Raw genomic sequence first — 25,271 nt, forward strand, 5'->3', positions numbered from 1 at the left:
TTAGTTTTCGTCAGTGAAGAAAGGTAGTCGATAGTTTTAGTCGACAAAATCAACAACACTGTCCTTGGACATGAAAAGGTTTGAGAGAACCAACTAATATATTACTGTAGTCGTTCAAATCACCTTTACTGAACCTCAGATACAGAACTAGGTGAAACGGCATGGAGGATGATGCCTTTATGTGATGTTTAGAAACTATTTGTCCAGCCTTTATTGTACTGTACACAGGGACAGTAATGACATGCTTTTTTTGGGAGCGGAGTAACTGTATTGCACCGTTCTGCTGTACAGCTTTGTAACCATATTAAATGACTTGGTAGCCTAGTTCTCTGATGCGGCCAGACAGATTGAATTGTTTCTCCACTATGTAAACTGGGTTACACATATATAAATATATATTTATATGCAGGCTGGTATTATGTCTTTGTGTACAGTCTGACTTCCAGGTCATAAAAGAATAGCAGAGGCCTTGTGTGTTATCTGTGTGCATGCATGCGTGCGTGTGAGCGTGCGTGCGTGCACAGGACACGAGACTCATGTTTCAGTCCCCAAAAGCCACACAAGTATTATTCCTTCCTTCCACGACCTCGAGATAGGAGGGGGAAGGGGGGGGGGGGAAGCCAGACCATGTTGGGATTTGGGAGGTTATACTTATTATCAGAAGTAGGAAGGGGGGGGGGGGGGGGGGGGGGGGGGTTGTGTTTAGACCAAAACGGTGTTCTCTGGTTTACTTAATTTAACATGGACGCCCTGCAACCAGTGTTGTTTTTTACAGCAAATTTCTCAGTCGTAATCTCTTGAATAGGTTTAATTTAGTTTTAGTCATATTTTAGTCACCTGGAATGTCTAGTTTTAGTCGACTAAATGTCATGAGATTTTAAGTCGACTAAATCTACATTTGATTTAGTCGACTAAAATGTATTTTGTCGGGTCTTGATGACTGTCGTAATGACTGATTACTGAGACTTGCTGAAAATAGCCGATCTACAAGCTCACAAAGCGTTGCACTGCGATTTTCTGCATGTGTGAAATTACTTTATGTGAAATTACTTCATTCCAGTTATTTATACTAGATCTCTTGTCCACTTGTCCACTTTTTTTTAGCACAGGCAGACTCATACTAGAGCATGTCTGAAATAAATGTCAGAGCTGAAATTGACTGATTGAATTAACCCAACTAGGACGGGAACGCATCTGTGTCGCGTTTAACCACTTTAGCCATTCTTTTAAACTTTTGCTGTTGAAAAATAGCAGTTCTACAAGTTCGTAGCATGGCACCGAGTGCTGCGCTACAAGTTTGTAGATCTGCTTTTTTTTGTAAACAAATAGCGAAAATGAACGTTTAATTCATAGTTTTGCTTCCGGGGGAGGGGGTCCCTGAAACAACATATTTTCAGATGCGGCCAATTACATCTTATTTTCTTGTGGGTCCTTGACATGAAAAGTTTGAGAAGCACTGACACAGAAACATGGTGTTTTTCAGAAAAGACATTTTGTTCGAATCTAGCCTCATCCTAAGTGTGTTAACACAACGTCTGTCATCTTGTCCATATGCTATGAATGTAAGAACGGAACCCATTTTCAATTTGCTCGGTCGTTGTGCATTACAACCACCACGTTCACTCAGCCTTGTTTGCCTAAACAAGATGTCACCACCCAGTGCAGCTGGATCAACTTCTTACCCGAGGACAAGCTATTTCTTGTTTTGCTTCAGTTCTCTTTGAGCACCGACATCTTGAATTTGTGATGTCGTTGCAGTAGTTGCTGCTTATCTCCATAATTATTTCAACTTTTATTGTGTGTGCTTTTCGCAATTTAACCTGTCCGCAAAGTAATCGTTTTTGTATTGACTTGTATTGATTTTGTTTGCCTACTGTCAAATAAAAAACATTATCAATCAAAAGTAGTAGTTTTGAACATATGAGGTTTCCATCCCTGTGACCTGACAGAGTCTTATTTATTTATTTATTTATTTATTTATTTATTTATTTATTTATTTATTTATTTATTTATTTATTTATTTATTTATTTATTTATTTATTTATTTATTTATTTATTTATTTATTTATTTATTTATTTATTTATTTATTTATTTAACTGATGTGTTTGTCGTTCATTAGATGGGACCCACAATTCCTCTGACCCGTGGAACTCGTCCAATGGGATCAGCCAGCCCAGCTACAGTGGAATGCTGGGAGGGTCTTCATCTCACATGCCACAGTCAGGAAACTACAGCAACCTGCACTCACACGACAGACTGGTGAGCACGCACGCACGCACACACACACGCACAGGAGAAATATTGAATGTGAGGCGCTCGGATCAGGTGGCGCTGTGGTGAAATATAGCTGCTGCCCACCGTCGGTAAACCCGGAGGTTCGAATAGAGCGTGACACTAAAGCATCAAAAGCAGCACATCCAAAGCTCAAAACGTGGTGCCAAGCAACGTTTTTGAGCTCGTAGATTTATTTTTAAAGATGGAGTGCTGTGATTTTTAAAACATTATTGTAATAGGAGGAAGACATTTCTTTCCAAAAATAAGTGTACAGTATTTGTTGTTTGTTGTTTTTATGTTTGTTGTTTTTATTTGGACACGCCCACCAGTTCATTAAGTATGCCTGGTTTGCCTGATGGGTGGTGAAGGTGATCCACCTGAACTGTTGTTGTAGTATGATAAAGTGGGAGGGGTTAGGGGAGGGGATGATATTGTGATGTCACTATATCACTGTTTTTACCAGCTGCCATGTAGTGGCGGCAGGTCAATATTCACTTGGGAAACTTGCGACCGGTAGATGACCGGAGATCTTTCTGCTGAGTGTTGCCAAGCCTGCATTTCCAGCCTAACGTGGATTCATTCACAGTTGCTTGCCTGGTTTGCTTATTTCTGTCACTACATACTTTTGATTGCACACACACACACACACACACACACACACACACACACACACACACACACACACACACACACGCACGCCTGGAAGCCACCGCCCACTGCACAGTGTGATCTCCTCAGGAGAAGAGAAACAGCGGACTGAAGGAGGAGGAATTGTCGCCTCATGATTTTGCTTATTCCTTCTAAATCTCTGTATATAGAATATAGCTCACTCAGCGAATCTCTTAGTTACATCAATATTGTTCTTCGACAATAGTTAGAGTATTACGATTAGATAGTTCGCATTGGCTATTTCGCCTGCCACGCACTTTGACGCTCCTTCCCAGCCATTAGCCATGATTGCAGTGGTTTCAACCAGTCCCAGAGCCAACTAATAGAACAGTTACGACATTGAGGGATCAAATAACAGCGGAGGCAGAGGCAGTTATAGCGGACCCCCGCAGATCATAATAATGCAGCTGGTAATTAATTGATTTAATCAATTTGGGCTTGTTTTTTATTGGCACGTTTGACTGTCTAAGGTTTCAGCCTCCAGCAAGAAACCCTAAATACAAAGGGAGGACATCATTGCACATAACAACCACACCAAGGGGTCTAATGAAGACAAACACATGAAAAACTGGAAGAAATACAAAAATCACAGCACTCCATATTAAAGAATTTTTTTTTGTGGCTTTTTGTCTTTATTGATAGATACTCTTTAGCATGTCAAGGCACTAACATGTCAAGGCACTTGGATTTTTTTCCCTCCACACACTCAAAAGCCCATTATTGTCTCCACCAGGCCGAAGGCATGGGGAGAGAGTATGTTTTGCACTCCGTCCGTCCCTGTGTGTGTCCGTCCGTCCGTCCGTCCCTTACCAGCTAATCTCCTGCACTGTTAACCCGGTGGATGCCAAACTTTGCACACACACTCCCTGGATGCCAACAATGAACCTCTGCCCTAATCTTTCCAAAACGGCCTGTTATAGCGCCACCAGGAGGCCGACATTTGTAAAACACATTTTTTTTTACATTACTCCACCAGATTCTGTCCAAAAATCCCGCAAACCGTTACATAGTATCTCTATAGTCAAGTGCTTAAGACAGATCTGTCCAATATTTCATATTTCATCCTGATTGACTAAGAATGGCTTTCAAAGTTTACAGGATTGGCCCATTTTGAACAAACAGCCTCAAATCATGAACGCAGCGTGCAATTTCACAGACGTTTCTACTAGGCAGAGGAGTATATCCCACCCTTTTCACATTGGCCTGTTATAGCGCCACCAACAGGTGGACTTTTGCAAAACACATTTTTGGAATAAAATGGCTCCAATTATCCAATTATCCGTAAGAAGAAACAGCACCCTTTTCACAATGGCTTATTATAGCGCCACCAGGAGGCCACAACCTGTACTGCCCTGGTGGAGATCTGTGCCCCGAGGGGCACTTTTTCTAATAAAGGTAATTTCCACATCTCTTTCAGAACTACCCTCCACACTCGGGCTCTCCAGACATCAACGCCAGTCTTCCTCCCATGTCCAGCTTCCACCGGAGCAATGCCAGCACGTCACCGTTCGTCTCTGCAACGCACACCCCATCTGTCAACACCACCGACGGGGTCATGGGTATGTTCTAACAGCATGTTTACTCTTTTATTGCAGCTAGCTGTTAGCATAAAGGAAGTTAATTAGCTTGTGCCACCATCAGCGTTGACTTTAAGAGAAGGAGTTTCCACCACCCCCCCCCCCCCCACCAGCCCCCATACACACACTTTGCTATCATTAGCCCGAGGTTATTTAATCCATTAAATGATACCGCCCAGTAAGGTTGGGCGATATGCCAATTTTTTTCAACCGCCCATCGTCTGACAAATATTCGCCGATTAACAATGTATTCGTGTCATAAAAGTAAAGTGAGAACAGCTCACTGCAGGTCGCAAAAAAGCCAGATCTACAAGCTCTCAAGGTGCCGCGTCCTGCCTGTTTTTGCAGCTCCGTTCGCTAGGCGTTGAGAGCTTGTAGATCAGTCTGTTTCTGCAGCGCAGCTGCGCAGCCAGGGTAACTTGCTCCCTTGCCTCCCCGCACCGGTCAGTCGGAGGCTCGGAGCGGAGCAGCGGAGCCCACAAGCTGCTGCGGCCAGGCTGCTGCTGATCTACAAGCTCTCAAGGCATCGCGTCCTGCCTGTTTTTGCAGTGCCGTTCGCTACGCGTTGAGAGCTTGTAGATCTGTCTATTTTTGCAGCGCTGGTGTCGGTGTTCGTTCACGTTGTCAATAAAAATAACTTAGATTACAGGCGGATATGAAGTTCAATCAGTGGGTTGCAGCACCAGTAGGGGCTACACGCTAAGCTAATGCTAAGCGCTATTATGATCCCCGAGCCTATACACTAACACTAGTAGACAGTTTTTTTATTTTCCCCCCCAACTTCACGGGTGAGGCATTGGGATTGTGATGAGACACGAGACAGCAGTGTGCATTCTGTTGTGACTGTATATTATTAAACTGCATGGGTCTGGACTCCGGAGCTTAAACAACATGTAGGCTACAGCCTTCCTCAGCTCCCAGGCTCCCAGCCTTTACTTTGGCTGGCGGCTGCCGAAAGTGCCGTGCCCCGGTGCCCGATGCTGCTGAGTGCGGGGACTGTGGGAGCATACATTATAACGGAGGAGGTGATTTCCACCCGGCCGCTGTTACTACTTTGCTGGGCCAAATTGATTCACATGTTGCTCACACTTTACAGGTTAATTGGGCTAAATCGTCCCGAGAAATCGCCTAATAAAAATATTCTGCGATTGGATTCGTATATTCGCGATTGACGATGTATTCGTATCGTCACCCAACCCTACCGCCCAGCGATTTATAGCACCGGAGCACATTTAGCGACGGACCGGATGCTATCCCGGATGTGGCTGAAGTAGCTAGATGTAGCCAAAACACTCTGAGTCTCGATGCGATTGACAACAACGGGAGGTATGATTAATTCTAACGCGACAAGGGGCAAGGCAAACAAAGGGGGGCAATGGAGACAGCGCCAGTTTCACCTGACACAGTATTACTACAGTATGTTCACTTTCAGGATTCAAACAAGGAATGATTACAGTTTCGGACATATACCCGACAAGTCGTTCAATGTTTGCTACTGTACATGGCACAGAACGAATCAAATAGACATTGAGAATTTACACTGGTGGTGGCTGAAGAGTGGCTGAGAGCAGATCTTTTTTTTCTTTTATATATACTTTCTTCTTCTTTTTTTTTAACACCACGGTGTGGTCATACAGATACAAAAAAATCAAAAACAAAACAAACGAGCTTGTAGATCTGCTATTTTTGAAAAATCGTGAGAATGTGACACAAATCTTCGAATACATTTAGAGCGAACGTTTAACTCAAATCTCAAAAACAACATATTTTCAGATGGGGATCGGTGGCCAAATACAGATAATTCTGGGGTCCTTGACATGAAAAAGGTTGAGCATAATGAGGTTTTTCAGAAAACTTTTAGGATTTAGAAGACTATTTTCTTTTTATGGGTTTAATAATAATGATTGTGTTTGGTCTTCTTAGCTGCTGCATGTCGGGGGAACACCACTGGAACTTCACAGACTGGAGATGCACTGGGCAAGGCTTTAGCCTCGGTGAGTACAGTACTGTATGCTGTGTGTTCCAATGGGAATTCTGTCATATATAGGCCTGCCAGCCCCAGTGTTGATTTTGTCGAATAAAACTAAGACGAAAAATGTCCGTCGACTACCTTTTTTCACCGACGAAAACTCAATGGAAACTACATGAAAACTAAGCTGTGATGACTAAAACTAAGACTAAATTATATTGACAATTTTGTCAGCAAATAAAAACTAGACTCATAAAATGTCCCTTGGACTCATCTAAAAGACCATCCCTGCATCCCTGGGACTCATTATATTGAAAACCTATTTACATCACTGTTTGTGATATGGCATAAGTGTTGTATAAAAAATATAAATATCAGATCAGGAGCATCGATCGGGAGCGAAAACAAACGTGATAGGGACATCCCTAGAACTGTTGTGCCTATAATGTGGGGGAATCAATTCACTATATAAAATTGCATGCTCCCTTTTAGCATCAGCATTAATTAAGTATACAGGAAATATCCTACACTACCTCCCTCTACTAGGTTGATCCTTTCTAGGGTATGGAAAATGTTCCACAGTGCATTAGAATAATGGCCTCTCTCTCTCTCTCTCTCTCTCTCTCTCTCTCTCTCTCTCTCTCTCTCTCTCTCTCTCTCTCTCTCTCTCTCTCTCTCTCTCTCTCTCTCTCTCTCTCTCTCTCTCTCTCTCTCTAAAGAAGGTGACCTCAATGGTCATGTTGGGAATTAAGTGCTATACTGAATGCTGATTAAAAAATAAAAATAAAACCCACAGGATATTATTTGCGGTTGTTTTTGGGTCTAAGCCTGGATAAATGTAGGCTTAAACTAAGAGTGTTCCAAGGAAGGGAATTGGACATTGTAAAATACTCTTTAAATCCTATGGATTACACACAATATAGTTTGGATAATATAATCAAGCCTATCGGTATCTTGTGACATGTTGTACTGTAATGCATCTCCTGTAGTGTTAACCATATGAACCCCAGCGTCCATATTCTCGAGGAGGGGGGGGGGGGGGGTCAACACCTCTGATCTACAAGCTCACAATGATCGACAATTTTTTGACAAAGAGATTTCCAGTTCTCTAAGACAGTGGTTCCCAAAGTGGGGAACCACCAGGGGTCCTTGAGGGAGTTCCAGGGGGCCCCCAGCTAAATTATAGTTTGTCACCAAATGGACCCTTATGGGTCTGTGACTCTGAGAGCGTACAAATGGAACCAATTTCCATTTGAACGCTCTCAGAGTTACATGTACATTAGCATTGATTTTACAATATGAATCGGGGGTCTCAGAGATAGAAATGCCATTACATGGGGGGTCTGTAGACTAATATGCATGTCAAACTCATGGGGGATCCTTGAAATTAAACGGGTTGAGAATCAACCGTCAAAATCTTCTCTTATGAGGGGTCCCTGGCATATGGTTTTTCAAATGGTGGTCCGCAGTCTCATCAGTGTCAATTTGGGGGTCCTTGACATGAAAAAGTTTGTGAACCACTGCTCTAAGAAGGCAGAAGGCCTGTTACTGTATATTCTTAACCAAACCCCTTTTGGTGTTTTAAGCCTTATGTTATACTTTAGCTATTGAAAAATAGCAGATCTACAAGCTCATAGCGAGGATCTGCTATATATTTTTTTTATCGTGAACACGTGGCGCAAACCTTTGAACATATATTATTCTTTCAGAGCGAACGTTTTTAACTCAAATCTTTGCTTCTGGGGGGTCCCTGGAACAACATATTTTCAGATGGTGGTCGGCAGCCAATTTTTGGGGGTCCTTGACATGAAAAGGTTTGAGAACCACTGACATAGAAACACAGGTTTCTTTCGATGTCAGGTCTAAATGGGTTAAAAATACGATCGCCAGATTAACTTTATAGCCGATTTTGCTTCCGGGTTCATTTTGGGTGAATTTTGGGGTCTTAAATTATTATTTTTAAACGCCGGAGTCAATGAATGGGTTTAAAAGTGGCCTACAGAAAATGTTCCCGTTCAAACGGTAGATAATGATGAAAAGATCAAAAAGTATAGATCAAAGTTGACTGCGTTTGGGGAAATAGATAGATGAGCCTTTATACTGGTGTGCACGACGCACACCCCCAATATTAGATAAGTGTGCGCTCATTGGGGTGGGTGGGTGGGCTGCGGTGGGGGTTTGATAATCACAAATTAAGTCTTTTTGTATTTCCAGACTCAATTCTATTAGCATGACAAAGCAGCGGTGAAATGGACACGGTCGGCTTGTGTTCGGGGGGGGGGGCGGGGGGCGGGGGTTCTAACCGCTGTGGCTCCTATACTCCACAGGGGTGCTCTTTGCGGGCCCTTTTGTTCTCCGCCCCCTTTTAAATTGGCCGTGCTTATTGCCCCCCTCCCCCCCACACACACCCCACACCTAAGCCGCCCGCGGGAGCCTAGCCGATGAAGGGGCGGGGCTTCGTTTATTCCAGTGAAAAATGGCCCCTGTGTGTGTGTGTGTGTGTGTGTGTGTGTGTGGTGTTTCGTTTTGGGGATTCAGATGAAGTCGCCGCAGAGGACAATAATAGGGGGGGGGGGTCAAAAGTCACTGTTTATAAACGACTCGCTTTCGGGGAAAAAAAGAAAGGAATATCTGGCAGGCTCTTTTTCGCAGAATCCTTTTGCATTCCGACTGATTTCAGCATCTAATGTTGCACATGCATCATCGCATGTATTTTGGTATTTATTTTTTTCTTCTCATGAATGATTGCCCTGCATATTTTATACTATTATGACACTGTCATATACAGTATAAGTGTTTTTTTTTGTGTTTTGTGGGTTTTATAAATATTTTAAGCAATCAAAGCAGCTTTAACAAGAGCTTGTGACTAACACTGATGGGTAGATTGGATTGACTGGAACAAAGATGTCCTGAAAAGTGAGGTGTTTGGGCCATATCCAACAGTGAGAAACATTAGTGAGGTGTCTGGGCCATATCCAACAGTGAGAAACATTAGTGAGGTGTCTGGGCCATATCCGACAGTGAGAAACATTAGTGAGGTGTCTGGGCCATATCCAACAGTGAGAAACATTAGTGAGGTGTCTGGGCCATATCCAACAGTGAGAAACATTAGTGAGGTGTCTGGGCCATATCCGACAGTGAGAAACATTAGTGAGGTGTTTGGGCCATATCCAACAGTGAGAAACATTAGTGAGGTGTTTTGGGCCATATCCGACAGTGAGAAACATTAGTGAGGTGTCTGGGCCATATCCGACAGTGAGAAACATTAGTGAGGTGTTTGGGCCATATCCGACAGTGAGAAACATTAGTGAGGTGTTTGGGCCATATCCAACAGTGAGAAACATTAGTGAGGTGTTTGGGCCATATCCAACAGTGAGAAACATTAGTGAGGTGTCTGGGCCATATCCGACAGTGAGAAACATTAGTGAGGTGTTTGGGCCATATCCAACAGTGAGAAACATTAGTGAGGTGTCTGGGCCATATCCGACAGTGAGAAACATTAGTGAGGTGTCTGGGCCATATCCGACAGTGAGAAACATTAGTGAGGTGTCTGGGCCATATCCGACAGTGAGAAACATTAGGATGAGAATGTATGAAAGCATTTGGAATGAATGAATCAATCAATCAATGATTCAATGAATGAATGAATGGCCGCTGCAGCCCTCCCCTTTAGAGACAGCAGCCATCCATCCATCCAGCTCCACTCTCTCTCAGTTGATTGAAAGGCTAAAGCTCAGAGATCAAGACTGAATAAAGCAAATTATTGATAATGAGTGCATTCTATCTGTCCCACGCAGAAGTCAAACGGTTTCCCTGCCAGCTCAATTTGATATTAACTCGCCAAGAGAAATCTCTGTGGGTCCGCTGTATCTCTGTATTCTGTATTCTCTCTCTCTCTCTCTCTCTCTCTCTCTCTCTCTCTCTCTCTCTCTCTCTCTCTCCTAATTAGTAGGAATCCACCCCTAATACCCTGGGCTCTCTGAGACAATATTAAAGGGGGGGGACGGGGGGACGGGAGGGGGGGACAGCTATGTGTTGCAGGCTTTAATCCGGCATTTGTTTCAACAAATGAAATCCCGCTGTAAGTTTAGGAGGAGGTATAATCCTCCCATTTCCCCTGTACAGCTCTGGAGTTGTGACGTCCTAAAATGGACTGACCTCGGTATCACCTCTCAGGTGTATGGAGGGACGTGTGGTGACCTCGGTATCACCTCTCAGGTGTATGGAGGGACGTGTGGTGACCTCGGTATCACCTCTCAGGTGTATGGAGGGACGTGAGGTGTACCGTGCCTGGACTGGCCACGTGACGTACAGGGCAAATGCCGGGTGCCCCCCCCCCCCGACGCATTGGCTGGCTGTGTCTGTCCGAGCACGACAATTGCGTTTGGTTTGTTTGCACAACCAAGTGTCACAGTACAAATGTCCCCCCCCCCCCCCCCCCCCCCCCCCCCCCAGGGGACCCCCCTCCCCCAACGTTATGTTTGTCATTTCCAATATATTATTTAGCCTATAGGATTACAGTATATTATCTATCTATTATTATAGTTTTATTTTACGCTCTCAAGAGTTAGATTATTGTTAAACATCTGCATTGGGTCCCTGGCTGGAACTACATGTTTTCAGATGGGGGTCTGCGGCCAAATACAGATCATTCTGGGGGTCCTTGACATGAAAAAGGTTGAGCACCACTGACATAGAAACATGGCTTTTTCAGAAAACAGATTTAGAAGCCTTTTAAAAAAAAAATCTGATCTCAGGTCTAAATTATGTTAATGATGAATCTCTCTCTGTCTCTATCCCTCTCTCCTCCTCTCCTCCTACTCCCTCTCTCCTCCTCCCCTCTCCTCCTCCCCCCTCCTCCTCCTCTCTCTGTGTACAACAGATTTATTCTCCTGACCACACGAGCAGTAGCTTCCCGTCCAATCCGTCCACTCCCGTGGGCTCTCCCTCGCCACTGACGGCCACAGGGGGCGCCGCTGCCTCCTCCTCAGCAGGTACAGTGATGGCCGCTGCCGCCTCAGGCACCCCTTCCGAAGGAAGAAGGGCAGGTTAGAAAACAAGCGCATTTTGTCCAGGGCCGTGGCTCAGCGGTCCATCCTGGGCCGTGGCTCAGCGGTCCATCCTGGGCTGTGGCAGTGGCCATTTTGGGCGGGAACCCCTTTTGGTGTTGAAAAATAGCAGATCTACAAGCTGATACGAGCTTGTAGATCAGATGGGGGTCTGCTATTTTTGAAAAATAGCAGACCCCCATCTGAAAATATGTTGTTCCAGGCCCCCCCAGCAGCAAAGATTTGAGTTAACTCCTCTTGTCTGGGACTGTCACTGAGGAAGGCAGTGGAGGGAGAGAGAGAGAGAGAGAGAGAGAGAGAGAGAGGGAGAGGGGAGGGGGAGGGGGAGAGAGAGAGAGCGCGCTAAGGGAAAGCCCGGGCGTGTTGGTGCATCCAGCAGTTGTTGTGTTGCCCTGTGCGGTAATGTAGCGGGTGACAGCTGTCTCCCACGTTATGTCCCCCCCCTCCTTCCCCTTAGCCTCAGCTGTTGCCCTGGCCCACGGACAGCTGTTACCCCCCCTCACCCCCCTTCGCCCCATGGACCGGGGCTCTGCAAAAAAAAAGACGGTGGTTTATCGTGCCAGTGACTCAGCGGAATGATGTGGAGGAGTCTGTGTGTGTGTGTGTGTGTGTGTGTGTGTGTGTGTGTGTGTGTGTGTGTGTGTGTGTGTGACGGGCCGGGCCTCATACCACAGGGACATCCCTCCTCTATACCCCCCCCCTCGTATCTCGCCCTTTTTTTACACTAGTAGTACATTCTCTGTCCCCCACCCCCCCCCCCCCCCCCCCCAAGGCTGCAGTGTTGATCTCCATTTAGACTGAAACTAAGACGAAAAATGTTCGTCGACTACCTTTCCATTGAGGAAAACTAAATGGAAACTGTACTGTACTGTACTGTACTGTACTGTACTGTACTGTACTGTACTGTACTGTACTGTACTGTACTGTACTGTACTGTACTGTACTGTACTGTACTGTACTGTACTGTACTGTACTGTACTGTACAAGCCCTCCTCCCTGGCCTGTGTGTGTGTGTGTGTGTGTGTGTGTGTGTGTGTGTGTGTGTGTGTGTGTGTGTGTGTGTGTGTGTGTGTGTGTGTGTGTGTGTGTGTGTGTGTGTGTGTGTGTGTTAGGCAGTGACACTTGGTGGTGAACAAACACTACAACGCTATTTTCGTGGTGGGACACAGCCAGGGAAAGACCCATGGACACAGCCTGTCAGCCACACACATAGCTCTCTATAGGAGTGGTTGCACCACTCAAAATGAGGCCTATAGTCGCGTCGTTTGGGGCTTCATGTTTTCCTATACCTGGTTGCTTATTTCTCTCACAAACTCTGGCAACACTGAACCACAACACAAAGCTGTATACGTGTGGAAAAAAGAACGGGGAGGAAGCTACTCCCACGTGCTTCCACACTGGGGATGAATACGCACACACACACACACACACACACACACACACACACACACACTGACCCTACACACACACACACTGACCCTATACGTCACACACACGGACACTGACCCTACACACTACTCTACACTACACACACACTGACGTGCACTACAGCACATCCGCTACTTAATGAGCTCATGGTTAGAAGGAGGCTGGCTGGGGGGAAGCACATCATCCCCAGCGATAACGAGGTGTCTTGGGCATGCATGCAGCCCAACCTCTCCCTCCTTGGGCTCGTATTCCTGGATGCTGGAAGTAGTGTCGATGGCTCCCTAGGTTGTGATCAACAGACAGCAGTGAGCGAGTGGATATAAAACAACAAAGGTGTGGGTGGATTTCTCAGCCACTGATTTGAATGGGAACTGGACAAACATGAAACCAACTGTTTGCAGCCGCATTCGTTGCTGTCGGGAGGAAACCTCGTAACTCCATTTTTGAGGTTTTAGATTTTTTGGGGGGGCATGAATCAGTGCTGTTGAATACCCTTTTACGTCTGTGTGTTGTTTCGGAAATATTGAACCAATGGAAAGTAGTAAAAAGTGCTTTGGACAAAACCTATTTAATCCAATGGACCCTCAAACTGTCTGCTAAAGCAACTAACTCCACCACCTCTCTCCCTCTCATGGAAGTAATTGACAAGTCACAACACCAACTTTGATGGGGCTGTATTGCTTTGTTTTAAAAAATATAAGGTTTTCTTAATTTCCTGAAAATGTTATATTTTTCATTTCCTGAAAAATGTATATTTTGGAGTTATGAGGTTTCCTCCCGATAGCAGAGATATACAGCACACATGGACTTTTTGAAAAAAATAAGAATCAAATATAAATGTGAATGTTATATGGACGCTAGCTTCCTTAACCCATTCAAGACGCAGGAACCCCTTTTAGTGTTTGAAGCATTATATGCTATACTTTAGCTGAAATATAGCAGATCTACAAGCTCTGCTATTTTTTGAAAAATCGTGAAAATGTGGCGCAAATCTTTGAATATAAATGTCATGACATTGCTTCTGTACTAATACATATTATATTACAGATAATTCCGGGGCTCCTTGACATGCAAAAGGTTGAGAACTGCTGACACAAAACTGTCATGATTTAGAAGACATTTAGTAGAATACGGTATCGGGTCTAAATGGATTAATTGAGATCAAAAGCATGTCTAAGACTGGTTACTGTTGCTAATGTTCCTATAATGAACTGATGAAGGTGTAGGCTGCATAGTGCAGGTCATTTCAATCCAAACAAAACAGAAATGAGAATGTCATCACTAAATAAAAATAAATAATCAAATTAACGGTCGTATACTGTACTGTACTGTACCCAACGCGGTCGCTAGTCGCGGTGTTGTGTTTTGGCTACATCTAGCTGCTCCAGCCACATCCGGGATAACATCCAGTCCGTCTGTAAAAGTGCTCCGCTGCTATAAATCGCTGGGTGCTATAATTTAATGTATTAAATAACCCCGGGCGTTTGGGATGTCAACTAAGGGCCCAGAAGCAACCAAGTTACAAAGTATTATGAGTTCTGAATCATATTTTATTTTCGGAAAAGTCTGAATGGCTTCTTTATTTTGTGTGTATGTGTGTGGTGATACCAGAGGTCCATTCCAAGCCCTGCATCGTGGAACGTAGACATATAGACAAGTAAATCAAGTTGATTTGATCTGCTGTAAATTATCGCCGGAGGGGAGAAAAAAAAGGAAAAAAAAGGAATCCACATCTGCTCGTCACATGTCAAAAATTCCAAATTCAACATTTCTCATCGTTCCTCTCTCTCCCTGCTGCGGTCGGTTCCAACCATCCATCCGTCTGCCAAACACAGGAGGCAATGCATTATACCATCAAATATCCCTAAATGGATTCTGACAATAAGCCGATAGCCTTCCAGGTTTTTTTTATACATGAAGTTGTGTTTTGCGCCGCGACCCTTATTCCCAGACCAGGTCTCCTCATCATCATCATCATCATCGGCTGAACCGTCTGGCTTCCATTAACAGTGGGGAATGGGTGTTGCGCAGCAAAAAACAAAAAAAGCCGATCTACAAGCTCACAATGCTCTATCTACTATTCTACTGTATGCTGCAACCAGTGTTGATTTCGTCGACTAAAAACTAAGACGAAAAATGTTTGTTGACTACCTTTTTTCACTGACGAAAACTAAATGGAAACTAAATGAAAGCTAAGCTATGGTTACTAAGACTGAGACTAAATATACTGACAATTTTGTCAACAAATAAAAACTAGACGTTAAATGTTAGTCATTTTACACTTGGTTGTATGCCGATCTACAAGCTCACAACGTGTCACACGTAATGACTGACATCGCCAAAATAAAATTGATATGAAAATATGTTGTTCCAGGGACCCCCCCAGAAGTAAAGATTTTAGTTAAAAACGTTCGCTGTGAAAGAATATCTATATATTGAAAGATTTGCGCCACATTATCACAATTTAAAAAGAATAGCAGATCTACAATTCTTCCAATAGCTAAAGTATAGCATAATGCTTACAACTCCAAAAGGGGTTGAGCTACACGTCCCTCTCTAAAAAAAGGATATATTTTCCTGTGCTGTTGTCTCCTTTCAGATGTTCTAAACAGCCACATCTGGAAGGAACATGCTTTATTTCAGCTGTCATGCAGTCAGACAGTTGTGATTTTGTATAGAAAAATAAATAAATATGAAATTGATTAAAAAACTGAAAAGTCAGTGTAGGCCAAAATAAAAATGGCGCAGCACTCAGTGGTTTGAGTTATAGGCATTGTTTGGAAAAAAGAAGAAAAAAAATCTCAACACCAAACTCTTCACAGATGAAATCGTTATTTCTCCCGTTCTGTGTAGCTTATAAATTACTCGGCAAAGCAACAGTGACAAATCTCATGTGTGGGTTGGACTGATTTCCCCCCAAGATCCCTGTGGTATTAAAAAAAAGAAGAAACCTCCGTCCCCGCCGGCCTCATGTATTCTTCAAGCGGCTCAATGGCAGAGATTTGTCAAAACAGAGAAGCCTAGTATTGACAGTGCGTTTTCACAAACAGCCCAAAATGATTGAGAAGTAACCAAAACAAATATGTTCCCATCTGTAGTTTAAAGTGCTATACAAGCAGCCCTCTCCCCAGGATAGAGGGCTTAGGGGTTTGGTGTCCATCCACCAGAATGCCTGATTTATATTTGGTTGCACGCTGGTGTCGTTGACGTTGCAGCAAATTTAGATTTTAGTTTTAGTCATAGTTTTCATTTAGTTTCAGACACATTTTAGTCACCTGGAATGTTTTAGTGTCTAGTCTAATTTTAGTCGGCTAAATATCCTAAGATTTTAGTCGACTAAATCAACTGTAGATTTTAGATTTTCGGTCTCGTCAGCTAAACACCCGTCACCATCATAGGTGTGATACCTAAAATGGTATTTCAGCATTTCAAAGAGCACAAAAACAAAAACAGAGAGAGAGAGAGAGATTGTTTCTGAGAAACATTCTGATTACATCTCCTCTTGAGCTCGAACGGGGAACTGTTTAGAATAATACTTTCCATCTATTAATTCCCAGGGAAGTCTCTTAATGCACTTCTACTGTTTTTTCTTCTCAGCTGCATCTGAGTTTTCAAGGCCCCTTGAATTCATCCACAACAGACCGCAAGAAAGAAAAAAAGAAAGAAAGAAAGAAAAAAGCACGCTTTTAATTAACAGGCTATTATAAGTTACTTTGGAAGAGGAAATGAGAAAGCCTCTCTCTGCTCTGCTTTCTCCCTGGCGTGAACTCAGACAGGAACTCTTGGTAAGCCCCTCCTGGCTGGCTGGCTGGCTGGCTGGGCTGCCGGCGATGAAGAATGAGCCTGGGGCTCTGGTCCCCACGTGCACCAGCCACAGCTAATTGAACAAAACCATGCCTTGAGTAATGTGCTGTGCGCGGACGTAATCCTAATGATGGATGAGTGGTAACATCCTGCCAAAAAATGTGGGGGGGCCGGCCGATTTCAATGTATAGTCTTCCTTCTTCAAATAAACCACCGCATAAACGCATAAACATGAGGTTAAAAAGAAATGCATGAAACAAACTCTATCTGGAGAAAAGGCAGTCTATTCAATAATCCCAATGGTCTGTTAAGACCTGTTTAAACACTAAATTAGAAAGAAATCCCAGATTTTAAAAATACATTTTTTTTATTTATTTTTTTGACTTTTGTTGTAACACATGGTCTACTACTGTATATTTCAATCCCAAGATCCATGTCCAGTCTTGTGTCATATATGTGACCCATCGTGAATGGGAGCCTGTCATTGGATTATTATACGTTTTTTCATATGAAAGCAGTGAACCATAGCTTCAAATTGACATATTGGTTGTTCAGTTTGACCCACCAGTTTTGGAGATATGGCTTATAGAGTAATGTCTTGCAGAGAAACAGTGAGTTGAGAAAACAGGCTTGAAAGGTTCACTTCTGTGGTCTCTAACATTACACCTAGCCACATGTTTAAGCATGTATTTCATATTTTCATATTACAAGATTGCCTGTGCTATTAACTCATTTTGGATTAAAACGAAACATGAAATATAATGTTTTTATCTGGTGAAAAGCTGGAGATTGCACAGGCTCTCAGTCAAATCTGCCAGGGATTTATATGGGGTTTGGTGCATAAAGTACAGTCTACAATATACTTTTAAGGTATATTCAGTGATTTCACTTAATTCAAACATCACTTATTTTTGAGTGGTGCAACCACTCCAAGGAACAGCAATGTCCGTGTTAACCTATGTGACTATGTATGTACTGTATGTGACTATGTGGCTCTATGATTACCAGTAGGGGCGCTGTTGTTCCAGAAACAGAGAGAGATAGTGTTGCACTGTTGCCTAGTGCTATAATTACACAGAGAGAGAGGCAGGGGAAGAGGGGAATTGCACCACTCAGTTCACACAGGTGTGATTTTTTTTGTTTTGTTGTGATAATCCTCCCTTCTATAGAGTGTGCTGACCAAGGAGTTCCTCCATGTCCCCAGTTTTGACCCCTGGGTCAATTTGGCTAGGTGGCCCAGCCTTCATCCAATCAGAATAGAGAGGGGCCTTCCGTAAATCATGATCGAGTGGGGGCGGGCCTTACCTTGGTGTGTGTGTTGTTGGCCTGTCAAAAAAAGAAGCACAATAATCGCTTCTAATTAGCAGACGTGGCAACACTGCTTCCAGAATGGAAGTATATGTGGGAGTTCTTCCCCATACTTCCAACAGCGTACAGTACAGTACTGTACAGTAAAGTACAGTACAGTACAGTACAGTAGTGCAGGATGCAAGAACAGCAAAAGCAAGAAGAGCAAACAAGAAAACAGAGAAAAAAACAGGATGTGTGTGCTGTTATGACGGCATGTTATTGTGTTATTGTGCGTGCGTGAGTGTGTGTGCGTGTGTGTGTGTGTGTGTGTGTGTGTGTGTGTGTGTGTGTGTGTGTGTGTGTGTGTGTGTGTGTGTGTGTGTGTGTGCTCAATGTGTGTGGGTCTTTGTATGAGCTGGAGAGCAGGATACAGCTCTCTCACCCGCGTCCTTCTGAAAGTGAATGAGTGAGCTGTGGTTGAGCGTTCTTCTAACGCACATGGGCTTCCCCAAGCCAAGCAAACAAGCTTGTTGTTGGAACCCATCTTAGACCTTGGAACAGCTTTTATGGGCGACTAGATATGCAGGGTTTTTCAGAAATGGTTAATGGTTATATATACACATATATTTACGTCAATATAGCAGACAATGTATTAAAAACTAATTTCAAACAAGCGCACAAACAGATCGCAATATTGCGACACATTGTAGGTGGGCTGTTCTCGCCGTTTCTCAAATATTAAACTAATTAATTACAAGAAGTATTTTTGCACGTCTGGGTCCGTCCGTGGAATGGATGACACCACACTTCTCTTCTTCGGACTCTCAAGCTTTAGCTGCAGCCGTTGGAGAACCAACTCCCTGATCTAATGGCAGCCATCCTCTCTCTCTCTCTCTCTCTCTCTCTCTCTCTTCATCTATCCTCAGGTAACAACCAGTGGCCTCGTGCCGGTGGACAAACCCCCTCCTCCCCGAACTACGAGAACTCTCTCCACTCACTGGTAAGACCCCCACGTCCACTCTCCCCCTCCCCCAGGGTTGATTTTGTCGACTAATACTATGACGAAAATTGTCCGTCGACTACCTTTTTTACTAAATGAAAACTAAGCTATAATCAAAACTAGGAAGGGACTCGTGGACAAGTCATTCTACATTGGTTGCATGTTGAAAATAGCAGATCTACAAGCTCACAAGAATCAGATGCTGTGCGGTTTAAGTGGTTAAAGGATCACTTTTCAACCTGTTTTCATATAATTGGTCCTCACTAATTTGTTTCTACTCTGAGGCCTGTGGGCAGTTCAGAATCCCGTCCACCAGTGACATCATCGTTAGGCAAAAAATATATATATATTATCGTGAGAACGATGGCTTCCGATTACCGCATTGCAACTTTGGTGATATAATGGTGATATTTTATTTTATCATGAACATTAGTGGTGACCAATTCCATGAAGATAGGCTGAAAAGTGGGCAAAGTGGTCCTTTAACACTAGGAAGTCTGAGCAGCCGTTCTGACCGAATTTGAAATTTCAACGTTTATTTTCTTAGCCCATGGAGTCCAGAGAAAGTTCCCCTTGCATGACTTTGTCTAAATATTCGGTTGAAATCATCTCTGTTTTTTCCTTTTCACTTGATATCGTTTCGTAGAGCGCCTACACAACCGATTTATATACCAAATGAAAGCCCCAATTCCATAGTTTACATGGTATTTTGATTTTTTTTAAATGAGCAAAAAATGAGCGAGTTATGGTGGTTATGGTGGTAGGGGTGGAGGAAAAAAAAGAACACACAAACAGACAGCTGGAGACGGCATTGTTGTTGTTGTTGTTGTTGTTGTTGTTCAAGCCTGCATTCCATGTCCAACGAATTAAATCATATACGTTTGGCTGGTTAATTAACTTGGAATTTGTTTATTATTTTGATAAGATAATAGGAATATGAATACAATGATTATTATCATTGTTATTATTATTATTATTATTATTATTATTGAATGCTCGGTTAGACTCGACCCGACATTTACTTTCCATGAAGCGAGAACGCTTGCCGATGCGCGATACAAAATAAAAAGTGTTTGAATAATTCCAACCAGATAGACCTCCCGAACCGCTAAATGTTTTGTCAGTCAAAAGAACAGTTCTTTCTGCAAGCGACGTGGAACTTATGTAGGCATGCTGCTGTGGATTAATTTGTTCTGGCATATAGGCTCAATATCGCCAGCTCTTTGTCAGTCAAAAGAGTTCAGCCTGTCCGTCCTTCTTTATCTGTAAACTTTTTCTCTCTCTCTCCCTCTCAGGGAAGCATGCAAATGTTCATGAATTCAATAACTGCACGATATGTTATAAACAGCAGCTGAGCTGGTGTTTCTCCTCAACATGCAGTGCATTTCACGTGTGGAGTTTATTTTTTGTATCACCAGGCTGCAGGCTTTCTATTTAGTGTGCAAGGCTTACATCCGGTAAGCCACTGTATGCGCTGTTTTCCATACACAACACATACACGAACCGTATCCTCTCCTCACCGGATGTTGAATTCACAGTGCTAACGGCATTCTGAACGATGTTTTTTATTAATTAAACTGATATAACAACATAACGTGGCTAATAATTGTTTATTTGGAATGTACTTAATAATTTAGGTAAATATAACGCGACTCACTTGTATAAGTAATTTACCGCGGACAGGCCGCATTTAATGCAATACATTGGCTTTAGTAATGTTGTTAGCTTATAATATTAGCAACTGTAAGCTAACGGCTGGAGGACTACGGACAATCCGGTCAATAACATCATTACACTTAAACATTAATACAATTATGTCATGTTTACATGCCTAGTCAAGCAGTCTGTACATCGCGTGGGGTCACATATATTAATTACATTGATAACACACAAGAAAAGACAAGTGATCTTGCTCTTTTGGAAGGAAAAAAATAACAACAAAAGGCAGCAACGTGACACTCTTCCATGGCTATGTTGCAATATAGTACTAACGGGCAACGGCAAAATATATATTTTTCACATGTATTATTAGTTTTATACATTTTAGGAGTGAAAACATGTGTTAAGAAACATATTATGATTTAATTCGTTGGAAATGGGATGCAGGCTTGAACAATGTCTTCTCCAGCTGGAGAGGGACGTGTGGGGGAGAGAGTGGCCAATCAAATCGCACCAAAAACACGGTCCCCCTGACCGTTCAGCCGACTGAGTAGTAGTGATTTTTTTTCAGACTTCGTAGTGTTAACTCATTTTTCTGGCGGAGCGGGGTGGAGTGGGGGGCGAGCTGACCCTCTGGAAGTCACTGAAGGACCCCTGTAGAGGATTCCTCCCGTTCCGCACTTAGAGAACCGTATACCGTCTGTAATGGATGCTCGCTCGGAGCTAAGATGGGTTTAGCCTTGGAGAGCGAGACGGAGCTATATAGCATTACAGGGGATATTCCTAGTTGACAAATGTCGTTGAAAAGGGTGCAATGGGGGGAGGGGGGGGGGGGTTGTTTAGAGTCAGCCCTGCTGAACAATACCTGCTCCCTCGGGGAGTCGGGGCGAGGCCGTACGTGCCATCTGTTCTCGGCTTTTCGTGGTTGCCACGTCCGCTTATACCCCCATGTTTCCCCCCAAACAGTGGGTCGTCCGTCGGGACCCATTTGTGGGGGTCCCCGGGGGGCCGCGGACACATTGTTATGGTTCCCCCGTAGTTTTTTGTTCCCTATACATTTTGGTTTTTAATTATTATTATTATTATTATTTCAAAATATTTTCAAAAGACATTCCTCCATAAAAGCCAAACTTTTCATGAATTAATAACAAACTCCAATGATTTTTATTTTATTTTATCTAGTTCCATGAACTAGAACAAATATTTCAGAAGTAGTGAAAATAGCCGATCTACAAGTTTGGGTCCCGGGGCGAATATCTAATATATATATAGGTAGATGAACCAATGGGGTGTATATATATGTAAATGAACCAATGGGGAGCCGGCGTCCGTTTCCAGCGCTAGTTTGAACCGCCACCACTATGCCAAGAAAAGCTCGGGTACTTTCAGGCTAGTTTTTATGTAAAGTTGCTATTGTAAATACTGGTATAGTTTGCGAGTTGCCTGTGTTTGGGCTTGTTTATTTTCTTTCTAAGTGTAGTTTCTTTCCTAATGCCGTTTAAACCAGTGGTTCTCAAACATGTTCACGTCAAGGACACCCCCTCCCCCCTCCCAACCAAATAATAATTAATATGCTATTATTAGAGATGTCCTGATTTTTTTTTACCACAATTTCTGTGTTAGCCGATACAGAATACCGATACCAGTGTTGTGATCTCGTCTTGCGTTTATAGCAGACTTTTGGGCAACTCCAAAGCAAACTCCACATGCCCCAACATTTTATTTACCTGCCATAGTGTCAACCCTCTACCCCTGTGTCGGATAGTGTCATAGTGTCAACCCTCTACCCCTGTGTCGGATAGTGTCATAGTGTCAACCCTCTACCCCTGTGTCGGATAGTGTCATAGTGTCAACCCTCTACCCCTGTGTCGGATAGTGTCATAGTGTCAACCCTCTACCCCTGTGCCAAAAACAGCTTTTATGCAGAACCCCCTTGGCCCCTTTATATTTTTACTTTCATCCCATAAATACTAAATATAGCCGATGCCAATAGGTTTAAAGTGCTTCAATCGTTATGGCCTCTATAGGCCTATAGAGCCACACGTTATTCACTTTCTGTTTGAGTGGTGCAACCACTCCAAGGAACAGCAATGTCCGTTTTCACCTATATGTGACGTTAATGAGCACCAGTATATGACTATGAGTACCAGTAGGGGCGCTGTTGTGCCAGAAACAGAGAGAGGGATAGTGCTGCACTGTTGCCTGCTAATGAGAGAGAGAGAGAGAGAGAGAGAGAGAGAGAGAGAGAGATAGGTGGGGGGGGGGGGAGTTGCACCACTCAGTTCACACGGGTGTGATTTTTAATTTACACGCTTGTTTTCCTAAGAACCGGACGGAAACCGGACTCGCAAAAATCTGGCGACACTTGGTAAGAGGGGGGGGGGGGGGGGGGGGGTGACAGTTGGGGTGGGGCGGCTAGGATGAAGTGGGATAGTGAAGAGGGGAAGGGAGGGAGGACTTGGCAGCTGTTGCGCCGTGGAACCACTGCCGTAGATTCCTACGCTGCTGCCTTTTGGGACGGGGGGTGGACGGGGGGTGGACGGGGGTGGACGGGGTGGACGGGGGTGGACGGGGGGTGGACGGGGGGTGGACGGGGGTGGACGGGGGGTGGATGGGGGGTGGATGGGGGTGGACGGGGGTGGATGGGGGTGGATGGGGGTGGACGGGGGGTGGACGGGGGGTGGACGGGGGTGGACGGGGGGTGGACGGGGGGTGGACGGGGGGTGGACGGGGGTGGACGGGGGGTGGACGGGGGGTGGACGGGGGTGGACGGGGGGTGGACGGGGGTGGACGGGGGTGGATGGGGGGTGGGGGGTGGACGGGGGTGGACGGGGGTGGACGGGGGGTGGACGGGGGTGGACGGGGGGTGGCCGGGGGTGGACGGGGGTGGACGGGGGGTGGACGGGGGTGGACGGGGGTGGACGGGGGGTGGACGGGGGGTGGACGGGGGGTGGACAGGGGTGGACGTGGGGACCGGGATCACTTTTCATGCACATAACAACCTGGTGCCCACGTCGTCATGCATTCTCACAATGTGGTGGGAAGGCGGGGGGTGGGGTCATATTTCCCCGGCAGTGGAGCTATGTATGACATGGCCTCCTTGTAGAGCCCCCCGGCGGGCTGGGCTGGACTGGGAGAGTAGAGGAGGAGGAGGGGCTTGTTTACCGTTGACACGTTGAGGGCTTTAAATTAAATGAATATATCCAATATACCGAGGCTGCAAGGATTGTTTAATTACCTTTGGAGCATATACACCGAAGTATATATATTCAAATCTTTGAATATATATTCTTTCAGAGCGAAAGTTTTTAACTGAAATCTTTGCTTCTGGGGGTGGGGGGGGGGTCCCTGGTCAGATCTAAATCACATTCCTTGTGACTTATATGTGACCTGTCTGCATTTAGACTTATTTAAACAAATCAGATTCCAATCTGGATGTCGCTCAGATCTGATTCAGGCTGGATTTGGGCTGCCAGTCTGAACACGCAGATCAGATCTGGTCACTTGACAAACGGCTGTGTGAACGGTCAGGGCCAAAAGATCAGATTTGAGAAATGAATCAAGACTTGAATCAGATTCGACTGGATCTGTGACTGCAGTCTAAATGGGGGCCTATAATTATTTGATTTGAAGACGACCTCTTGTCTTGATTGGTCTTCTATAGCTTTTCTCTTTTTCATAACACTTGTCTTATTCATATTTGACCTTATCTTGCCAGAAAAACAGAGTTCACCAGCAGCTCCATGAGCATCTGCAGGATGCCATGTGTTTCTTAAAGGATGTCTGCGAGGTATTCCTGCCCTTCAAGATGGAAGCTTTTCTTCCCCCTTCCATCTTCTCTCTCATCAGCCATAATACATACCTTCCTTCCATCATTGTATAGTTTCTTTCTCAAGCTCGACTTCCAAATCTTGCATTCCTCACACAGTGAAATGCAGCTCCACTAATTCTGATGTGTTTATTTTTATTTCTGTAATTATCATGATTGTTATTTAGGTTTTTTTGCCATTCCAGCTTGCAGGGATGATCACCTTAGGTGCATAATCGGACTCAAAATAAAATAGTTGTCATGATCGGGTGCATCTGTTTTTACAGTTAGAGGAAAAATAGAGTTAATTGTGCGAGCACTCGGGCAGTGTTATTTTCGTCGACTAAAACTATGACGAAAAATGTAAACGAAATAAAAACTAAGCCATGATAACTAAAAGACTAAATATACTGTCGATTTTGTCAACAAATAAAAACTAGAATAAAATGTTATGGTAAGAGATCCAGTATAAGTCATTTTACACTTTGTTTGCATGCTGAAAAAGCTCACAACGTGTTGCGACGTGTTGTATATTGTAGATCTGCTATTTTCAGCATGTGTAAAAACTGTTATTACGATGGTATCAAGGCCTGCCAGAACACATTTTAGTCAAAATTAATAATTCATCCACAAGTTGAAATGGCTCAAACCTCATGCATTTGGATGCATTTGTTTTATCTTACACTTCAAAATGTTATTTATTTTTATTTTATTTACCCCCTT

General features: G+C 44.0%; 1 protein-coding gene across 2 annotated transcripts in view; it reads left to right on the forward strand.

The window, feature by feature from the left end:
* tcf12 (transcription factor 12) overlaps positions 1-25,271 on the forward strand; it is an 84,573-nt gene that overhangs the window by 40,267 nt on the left and 19,035 nt on the right. For both annotated transcript variants that reach the window (XM_083759524.1, XM_083759523.1), the window contains 5 exons: positions 2,121-2,260; positions 4,362-4,503; positions 6,445-6,515; positions 11,373-11,484; positions 19,008-19,081. In XM_083759524.1, the coding sequence (XP_083615650.1) occupies positions 2,121-2,260; positions 4,362-4,503; positions 6,445-6,515; positions 11,373-11,484; positions 19,008-19,081 (539 nt within the window). The remainder of the gene's footprint in view (positions 1-2,120; positions 2,261-4,361; positions 4,504-6,444; positions 6,516-11,372; positions 11,485-19,007; positions 19,082-25,271) is intronic.

Source organism: Protomyctophum parallelum (assembly GCF_964188405.1).
Source record: "Protomyctophum parallelum genome assembly, chromosome: 2".
Classification (NCBI taxonomy): Eukaryota; Metazoa; Chordata; class Actinopteri; order Myctophiformes; family Myctophidae; genus Protomyctophum; species Protomyctophum parallelum.